This window comes from Pan troglodytes, chromosome 6 (genome assembly GCF_028858775.2).
Source record: "Pan troglodytes isolate AG18354 chromosome 6, NHGRI_mPanTro3-v2.0_pri, whole genome shotgun sequence".
Classification (NCBI taxonomy): domain Eukaryota; kingdom Metazoa; phylum Chordata; class Mammalia; order Primates; family Hominidae; genus Pan; species Pan troglodytes.
Window position 1 is genome coordinate 101,479,624 of NC_072404.2, and position 9,635 is coordinate 101,489,258.

The 9,635-nt window shown below is 38.9% G+C and overlaps 1 protein-coding gene across 8 annotated transcripts in view; it reads left to right on the forward strand.

Moving 5' to 3' along the window:
* AKAP9 (A-kinase anchoring protein 9) overlaps positions 1–6,989 on the forward strand; it is a 166,758-nt gene extending 159,769 nt beyond the window's left edge. For 5 of the 8 annotated variants that reach the window (XM_016945121.4, XM_016945118.4, XM_016945124.4 and 2 more), the window contains 3 exons: positions 2,000–2,085; positions 3,615–3,744; positions 4,814–5,389. In XM_016945121.4, coding sequence (XP_016800610.3) covers positions 2,000–2,085; positions 3,615–3,744; positions 4,814–5,039 — 442 coding nt within the window. In that variant the 3' untranslated portion in view covers positions 5,040–5,389. Of the gene's footprint in view, positions 1–1,999; positions 2,086–3,614; positions 3,745–4,813; positions 5,390–6,437 lie in introns of those variants that run through there. The other 3 variants (XM_016945127.3, XM_016945128.3, XM_054655960.2) reach the window with 1 other exon arrangement.
* The last annotated feature ends 2,646 nt before the right edge of the window (positions 6,990–9,635 follow it).

Consider the following 9,635-nt stretch of genomic DNA (forward strand, 5'->3'; position numbering starts at 1 on the left):
CTCTGTCTCAAAAAAAAAAAAAAAAATCTGAATAAGCCCATGAACAAGCTCACACATGTAAATAAATAAAAGATTATAAAATTTAAAAATGTGGTTGACAAATTACTTCTTAGGCTGGCATACATTCATTTTCTTCATTGCTAAGATAACCCACTTTTGGTGCCCAGCTATGGAAGGTCCTTTCCTAACTGCATTCAAGTCAGAGGTTAGCCTTTAAGGCATTGGATTTTTGCTTTTTGCTAGTGCTTTTATTGTTCTTTCTCTAGTAATTCCAAGCAAAGAACTCTGGTATTCATTCTGTCTGTGATTGACATGGAGCCAAGACTCAAACTACTTTGAGGACCTGGCCCACTACAGTCTTCTGACCTGGTTATATGCATACAAACACCAAGGCTTCTCCATGCATCCCCCTCCCTTTTAGGAGGCAGACAGAATCTTAAAGGAATTTTGCTTTTTAAAGTTATTTCTATCAGGTCACATCTGATGCTGCTTTATTTATTTATTTATTTATTTATTTATTTATTTATTTATTTTTTTGAGACAGAGTCTTGCTCTGTTGCCCAGGCTGGAGTGCAGTGGTGCTATCTCAGCTCACTGCAAGCTCCGCCTCCCGGGTTCATGCCATTCTCCTGCCTCAGCCTCCTGAGTAGCTGGGACTACAGGCGCCCACCACCACGCCCGGCTAATATTTTTGTATTTTTAGTAGAGACTGGGTTTCACTGTGTTAACCAGGATGGTCTCGATCTGCTGACCTCATGATCCGCCCGCCTCGGCCTCCGAAAGTGCTGGGATTACAGGCGTGAGCCACTGCACCGGCCTATTTTTCTCTAAAAATATGGCACAGTTTTTTAATTGGAAGCTGAGATCACCTAGTCCAGAATCTCATTTCACACTTGAGGAAACTGAGGCAGGGAGAGGTTACAAAGCCAGTAGTGATAGAGCTAGGACAACCAGCCCAGTCTCCCAAGTCTCATTCATGCTGGCTCTGGAAACAGGAGCACAAGTTTTATCTTAACTGTGGGCCTTAGACCCTCCTTGCTTCTGATATTCCATATTGTAGTCTCCTGGTTTCATTTACTCTTCCTCACCTTTCATTTCCTTCATCACCTTGTATAGAGTAAACCAGGGTAAGTGCTGGTAGATGCATTGATGAAAAAATATATAATCCTGCCTAAATACCTAAAGGCAGCTCACTTTCTAGTGGGGAAGACTAATATGCACAGAACTTAGAATATAATAAGTAAATGGGAGGTCACAGGAGTTAGCTAGTAATTTTGATTAGAGGGATCTAGAGAGGCTTCATGAGAGCGGTGTAGAAGTTGTTATTGACATACTTCACTCTGCCCCACTTTTTCTTATCCAAGATTATGTTTATCATATTTTGACCCTCCTAAGATGGAGCCTTGGAACTGATTCAAAGTAAATCAAAACTGGTGCTCCAAAAGCTCCCTGGGCCAAGATGGGGCAGGTCGTAACTTGCTGCACCTGGTTCATGAAGCTAACACTCCCATTCCTTTTGAAACCAACGTTTTTTTGTCCCTCATCAAAGGGACAAGAGCCTCACCCACCTTGCAGCATTCCCAGCACATTCTTATTGCCAATTTAAGGGTCTTTTTGTTCTCTTCTTATCTCATCTGCCCTTTATTCTCTGTTCTTTTCTCTTTTCATTACTTCTCACCCTTTCTTTGCCTATCTGCTTTTCCCATCTACTTTTGCCTTCCATCTCCTTATACCCCATTTATCCCTCAAGCTGGAACCTGATGCTGGCAATATAAGAGACCTCTAATGCCTCTTGGGAAGGGGATGAGGGGATTTTGAGTCCCTATTCTTCCGTTCCAGTTGATTTTGTCACAACAGGCATTGACATAGTTTAATTGGGCAATTGTGAAATTTGACATTTGTTCTATGTTCATATTTAAACGTGTGATGTGATTTTTGTAGGAAATGTATATACTGTTTATAGATGGGCTGTGAAATTTTATCTTGGAATCTTTTTTAGAATGAAATTTTTGGTTCGACGGTGGCATCGAGTCACAGGTTCTGTTTCCATCAATATTAACAGAGATGGCTTTGGACTGAATCAAGGTGAAGTCAAAATAGCATATTTTCTTATGTTTATGACTCTCTAAATCAGAGGTCCCCCACCCCCAGACTATGGACCATACTTGTCTGTGGCCTGTTAGGAACCAGGCCGCACAGCAGCAGGTGAGCAGCGGGCATTACTGCCCGAGCTCCACCTCCTGTCAGATCAGCCATGGCATTAGATTCTCATAGGAGCACAAATCCTATTGTGAACTGCACATGTGAGGAATCTAGGTTGCGTGCTCCTTATGAGAATCTAACTAATGCCTGATTATCTGGGGTGGAACAGTTTCATCCAGAAACCATTCTGGCCCCTTTGGGTCCATGGAAAAATTGTCTTCCATGAAATGTGTCCCTGGTGCCAAAAAGGTTGGGGACAGCTGCTCTGAATTACTGCATGTGTAATACTTACCAAGTAATGAATTCTGGAAGCAATGTTTTCCAAAGACAAAGCCCTTATAACTGCCAAAACTAGGTAACTTCACTGTTTTAAAGAGGGTAATAATAACTGATTTTCATGGAGAACTTAGTCTGCACCAGGCCATGCTCTTTTCATGTATTCTCCCAATCCTATGATATAAGTACAGTTTTACTACTCTCACTTTTAGATGAAAAATCGAGGCATGGAAAACACAAGTCATTTGCCCCAGAATGGCCAGTAGGGAAGTGATGGAACCAGGACCAAACACTGGCAGTCTGGCTCCAGAGCCCACACTCTTCATAACTGCATTTAAGGCACGGTTCAAGACAGGATTGCTGTTAGTCATATGGAAGAATTAGGAAGTTTTCATAATTTAACAATATTCAAACAAGTTTCTGAGTTTACCAACAGGTTGTATAATAATGGTAACAGCTAAAATTCCTTCTGTCTACACCTAGAAGTGGAAACAAACTAGGGCTTGAACATTTCTGGCAATAAAGATGAGGTCCGAATCTGGGGAGCACACAGAGGACACAGCATCCCTGTGCTGTGTATTCATAGTAAACCACCTTTACATACTCTACCAGGAGCTGAGCATCCTAGAGAGGGGAAATAGATTTGGTACCCTACACAAAGTATTTTGAAATATCATTACACTGAAACAGCTGAAATTTGTACCATAATAAGTTGTGTTTTATTAAAAGTTAGCAAATCTTGGTTTCAAGTCAGTAGATTGGAATGGTTACATTGGTCTAATATTTTTTATCCACATCATTTCCCACAAGCCACACCCACTCAGACACCCCTCACCTCTCATCTACTTAGAGCTAAGGTCTTTAAAGAAGAAAATATGCCAATTAAATAATTTTCTTTGAGACATAATTCCAGATATCAGAAATACTCATATTCAAAAGTAAACAAAATAACATTTGAAAGCCAAATTTTTGTTTGTACTATTTTCTCCTTTAGCAAGAATAATAGAAAATGACTATAAATAGGAGATTGTATAATATAGTATAATAGTCTTTTGAGCAGTTACCTATTTTGTAGAAATTTTTTAAGGTCTTGGGATTTTATTTTTCTTTACAAGGAATATTTTGGGTTACTTTAGGTGCAGAAAAGACTGACTCATTTTACCATTCTTCTGGTGGGCTGGAGTTATATGGAGAACCAAGACATACTACGTATCGCTCAAGATCAGATCTGGACTATATTAGGTCCCCTTTACCATTTCAGAATAGGTAAGAATATGAGAAAACCTGCCTGGAATTGTTAAATGTATTAATATTTAACAGAGAAAAATGGACATTTTTAGGGCTTTGACTTCTTTGCATTGAGATAGACATCTTTGTTATATATAATTTACATAATATGACCAGGTGCAGTGGCTCACACCTATAATCCCAGCACTTTGGGAGGCTGAGGCGGGCAGATCATGAGGTCAGGAGTTCAAGACCAGCTAGTTGGAGACTAGCCTGGCCAACATGGTGAAACCCTGTCTCTACTAAAAATACAAAAAATTAGCCAGGCGTGGTGGCAGGCGCCTGTGGTCCCAGCTACTCGGGAGGCTGAGGCAGGAGAATGGTGTGAACCCGGGAGGCGGAGCTGGCAGTGAGCTGAGATTGCGCCACTGCACTCTGGCCTGGGCAACGGAGCGAGACTCTGTCTCAAAAAAAAATACAAAAAAATTGGCCGGGCATGGTGGTGGGTGCCTGTAATCCCAGCTACTCGGGAGGCTGAGGCAGGAGAATTGCTTGAACTCAGGAGGTGGAGGTTGCAGTGAGCCGAGGTCACGCCACTGCACTCTAGCCTGGGCAACAAAGCAAGATTTGGTCTCCAAAAAAAAAAAAAAGAAAAAAATATACATAACCTAAGGCTTAATGTAAAAATGTAAAAACCAGTGTTTAAATTTGTAACTGATTTCCAAGCGTATAGCAAACAAGCTGACCAAGTGTTATTTAGTGTATGCTATGGTTAGATATTGGGAAAAGTATTGACTAAAATTGATACTCTGATCATTATGAAAAGCTTAACAGTCTTCATGACAAGATACATTTATACATACCCAATTTATTGAGACCTCTGCCACAAGCATTGTATTGGACATTCTTATGTTGACTTAGTAGCATCTTTGAATTCATTGGAGAGTTGTCTCTTTCTCATCCCAAGCTCCAAAGCTGAAGCTTGGAGGAGATACATTATGTGTGTACAAGTGACCCACCTTTTTGGGGAAGGGAGTGGAGGCAGGTTGGTAACTTACATGCATATTTCTGGATAACTTGATTCATGTACATATTTTTAATCCTTTAGGTACCCAGGCGCTCCAGCTGATTTCAATCCTGGTTCTTTAGCATGTTCTCAGCTTCAGAATTACGATCCTGACAGAGCCCTAACAGATTATATCACTCGGCTAGAGGCACTGCAAAGACGACTTGGAACTGTACAGTCAGGTGCTCTGAGTTTAACCACATCTTGGCAGCACCACAGTGCGAGACCCACAGCTCCCCTTTCTTTGAAATTCTTTCACACTCATTAGGATAATCAAAGCTTCCAGTTTAGTACATGAGCTAATTATTAAGTTAGCCAAAGCTTAAACTCTTGTAACCAGCAGAGAAACTGACTTTAAATAATTTAAGTGAAAATATGATTTATCACCCCAGATCCCACTCCTCCCAAAAATGATTTCCTACTATGTTCATTCAGCGGACTGATGACACAAAATGCACAATGAGCACCAGTGTGCAAGGTACTCTGAGTCTACAGAGCCTAACTGGAGAACGTATTCCTAAGTAGCGCATGGCAGAAAGTGGTAAGGCCGTGCCGCAGCACTCCAGCCTGGGCAGCAGAGCGAGACCCTGTCTCAAAGGAAAAAAAAAAAAAAAGAAAGTGGTAAGGCATGCAAATCGGGTGGAGTTAAGGCGGAAGCACTTACTTTAAGCACTTAATGTAACCATTATCCCTGCTACTATATTGTGCTTTTATGTATCATCGAAAAAAACTATCCCATTTAAAATACTTTGTAAGGATTATTTTTTCTTTGTTCAAAAACAAAAAAGAATTCATACTTTAAAATAAAGGTGGATTCCCTGTTCATGGAAGGAAAACCTCTTTTCCCTCACTTCAGTTCACTCCTGATTCAGAGACTTTGAATCATTGAGTAGTTTATCTCTTCCTTCAAGAAATGATTTGTTTACACCCAAGCATCTTGTAGTAATAGGAAACTTTTATTATCATAGCTGAGTTTGTTGGTTTGCCTAGGCTTGTTTTGTTTTGAGCATCCAAATTTCACAAGACCCAGATTTTGAAGACCAAAAGATTTTTCAAAAATGTATGAGGTATAGAACATTCAACTTTGAGAGCACTTTAAAAAAACTCTAAATATTAGTCTCACCTACCTTGCCATAGAGCCAGTCATGGTGATTTTTACATATATATTCAAAATCTCTTTAAAAGTCAGCTTAAGTATATGAGCTGGGCGCGGTGGCTCATGCCTGTAATCCCAGCACTTTGGGCGGCCGAGGCAGGCGGATCACTAGGTCAGGAGTTCAAGACCAACCAGTTCGAGACTAGCCTGGCCAACATGGTGAAACCCCGTCTCCACTAAAAATACAAAAATTTGCTGGACATGGTGGCATGTGTGGGTAGTCCCAGCTACTCAGAGGCTGAGGCAGGAGAATCACTTGAACCCGGGAGGCGGGGGTTGCAGTGAGCCAAGATCACACCACTGAATTCCAGCCTGGGCAACAGAGTAACACTCCATCTTGGGGGTAGTGGGGAGAGACTCAGTTTAAGTATGAAGAGGACATTTTAAGGAAAAAAAGGGCTTTAAAAAAATGGAGAATAATAATAATTTCCTTTGTGTGAACTCTGGTGGGTCTGATACAGGTAGCAATGTAATTTGAAATCAGTTGAATTTCCTGTTTTTCTCTCATAGGTTCAACTACTCAATTTCATGCTGGCATGAGAAGATAATCCTTTGAAACATCATTAATTGAAGTGATTTTAAATAGATTTCCTTTTGTAAATCAATGGTTCTTTTGTGTTTTTGTATTGTGAATATTCAATGGGACCAATATGAACACAGCTTATGATTGTATACAAATCCCTTGCCAGCACATGAAAACAAACTGGAATTTGTATATATAAGCATTGTGTATGTATTCATGCACAATAATTATTGAATTACCTGTATATTTGTGGAATGCTAATTTAAAACATTAAATTATAAACCTTGTGTATTTATCAAATGGGTGAAAAGATTAAACTTTTACGCATTACAATACTGCTGAATGTGTAGCTCGAGGTGTCCTGCACTTTTCTTATAAGGCTACTGAAGTTACATGTTTTGCCTAATATATTCTACTGGTGATGAAGACAGATAATATCACTTGTAGAGACCTATTTTTGTATAATGGTAGAAGTTTTGAATTTTATGGGGTATTTTGTCAAGTACTGAAATAAAAATGACTTCACCATTTTCACCACACTGTATTTGAACCTTCTTCATTTTTAACTGAGCCATAGTTCTTGGTACATAGCATCTCATTACTTATGTCAAATATGTAGGAGTGAGAGATTCAGAGAAAGTTGTCCTAATCTTAGAGTTAATACTGTTGAAAGTTTTCCATGTGTCTTTGTATCAACTTTACATCTACATAGTGTTTTTTAAAAGCTATATTGGTATTTCATGATTAATCAGTATTTACTATATTACAGTTAGTGTTACTTGTTTCCAAAGATGTGTTCTCACAAATCCATGGCCCACTAAAAAGATGAAGAAATCATTAACTCAAAAGATCTTAATCACATTGCAGCCGAATTAAACAGTATCCCTGTTGTCCAAGCCAAATTCAGACTGGGAGGCTCTCACAGAGATAATACAGATCGCAATGTTATTTCTCATCTGGAGTCCTCCTCAATAACGTGGCAACTCACTAAAACAGCAAGAGGACTAGTATTTGATGCTTACACCTGGAGGATTTTGTCTTATTATTTGATGTTCCATGATTTATACCAACACAAACAGGCATGGTAGAAAGTTGTACATGCTTGAACATTTCTAATTTCAGTCATCCCTCGGCATGTGTGGGGGATTAGTTCCAGGATCCCCCTTGGATACTACAGTCCGCAAATGCTTAAGTAAGTCTCTTATAAAACAATGTGCTATTTGCAAATAGTCTACATACATCCTCCTGTGTACTTCAAATCATCTCCAGATTATTTGATACCTAATACAATGTGAACATTATGTAAATAGTTGCTAATACTGTACTTTTTTATTGTGGGGTTTTATTTTTAATATTTTGAACCTGCAGTTGGTTGAATCAGAGGATACAGAACCCACAAATAAAAGAAGCCAACTATACTTAAATTTTCCACATTAGAAGCTGGGTTCCAATAAGAGGAATTCTAAAAATAGCAAACGTACTCTGAAGCAGTTAGTTGAAGGGGCAGGTTGTGGGTAAAAACCTTTTTCAGCTAGCATGGCTTGCCATTCAAGGCTATTCTGCTCTAAGAGACAGTGGAGAAAAAAACAGATGGACAAATGATCTGATCAAGCTGAGTTCAGTGCCATTGTTTGACTACCACGCCTCCTTATGATAGTAGGCCTCTGCAATCACGCTTGTTTATGCACCTCAATAATTAATTAATTAGTCTGTGATTAAAAATGAAATCTGTTAAGTAAGTCTAAAACTATTCACTAAACATTAGACTAGCCTTATCTGAGGGTCGTAACTAGATACTTCAAGAAATCTGTAACATCTGTAATATGAAAATATCTGAGATTTCTATTGACAAAATCATGGATACTGCTAATAAATACTGCTAATGCTGCCCAAATTCATAATTGAAATAAATACTAAATTGCAGTTAGAAATTAGTGCAAATAAAGATGTAATTTTTCCCCACCCAAGTTCCTGGATTCCCTAACTCTGCTCACTGAAGCACATATTTTACAATTCATGAATACAGACTGTATTTTTTCAAAGAGAATTTTAATGTGAAAAATTAGCAGAGATTCTGCCTTCACAATTAGAGTTTAACATGAGTCTTCCAGTGTTTTAAAAAGAACTGTAATATACATAAAGCAAAATATTTTGGCATCACCTAGTGAAAACAGACGATGTGGTATTTTTTCAGCCATCTCATATAGTTAGGCCCCGAGTTACAATTTGAGGTAAGTTGATTCCTAAACAGAATGTGCTTTACAGAATATGACCAATTTTATTACTCCCAAGGACCTTGTTTCAGATTATCTTAAAACCAGAGTTCACTGATCTCACATTTTAAAAAGAAAAAAGTTCGTTAACTGTTTTAATCAGTATGAGTAGTAACAAACATCCCTAATTGGATTCTAGAGAGGAAGCAGGGAAGGCCAGGTGCGGTGGCTCATGCCTGTAATCCCAGCACTTTGGGAGGCCAAGGCGGGTGGATCACGAGGTCAGGAGTTCAAGACCAGCCTAGCCAACATAGTGAAACCCCGTCTCTACTAAAAATACAAAAAATTAGCCAGGCATGGTGGCAGGTGCCTGTAATCCCAACTACTTGGAAGGCTGAGGCAGAGGATGCAGTGAGCTGAGATCGCACCACTGCACTCCAGCCTGGGCAACAGAGCGAGACTCCATCTCAAAAAAAAAAAAAAAAAAAGGAAGCAGGGAACAACTGAGCCAAAACAAAATTATCCCCTAAGGACTTGATTTTGGACTTCCACATAAATGTGACCTTGTAGAACTAGATACATATTTATCAGGTAAATATGTAATTATTTAGTAATTAGATCAAGATACATGAGCAGTCTTTAGCATTAATAATTACATTATTTTTAGGAAATCTTATCAAATATGGTCCTGGATCTCTTAATTTCCCATATGCAGTGATTTTAGTTAAAATTCCAAAGGATTTCTTTTTCCTATAATATCTCCATTTCTGAGTATCATCATACCAAAACAATTAGTATTCTCTTATTCAAGGCTTTAGATGTTCGATTATTCCCTACCCTTCCATCCTCACACACACAATAATTGCCCAGATAAATAATAAGCTGTGGTTTCCAAGTATCTCACTGGGATTTTTATTCTTTATACCTTGCAGGACTAGTCCAAGATTTGAATACCCTGAACTTATTTGGCAA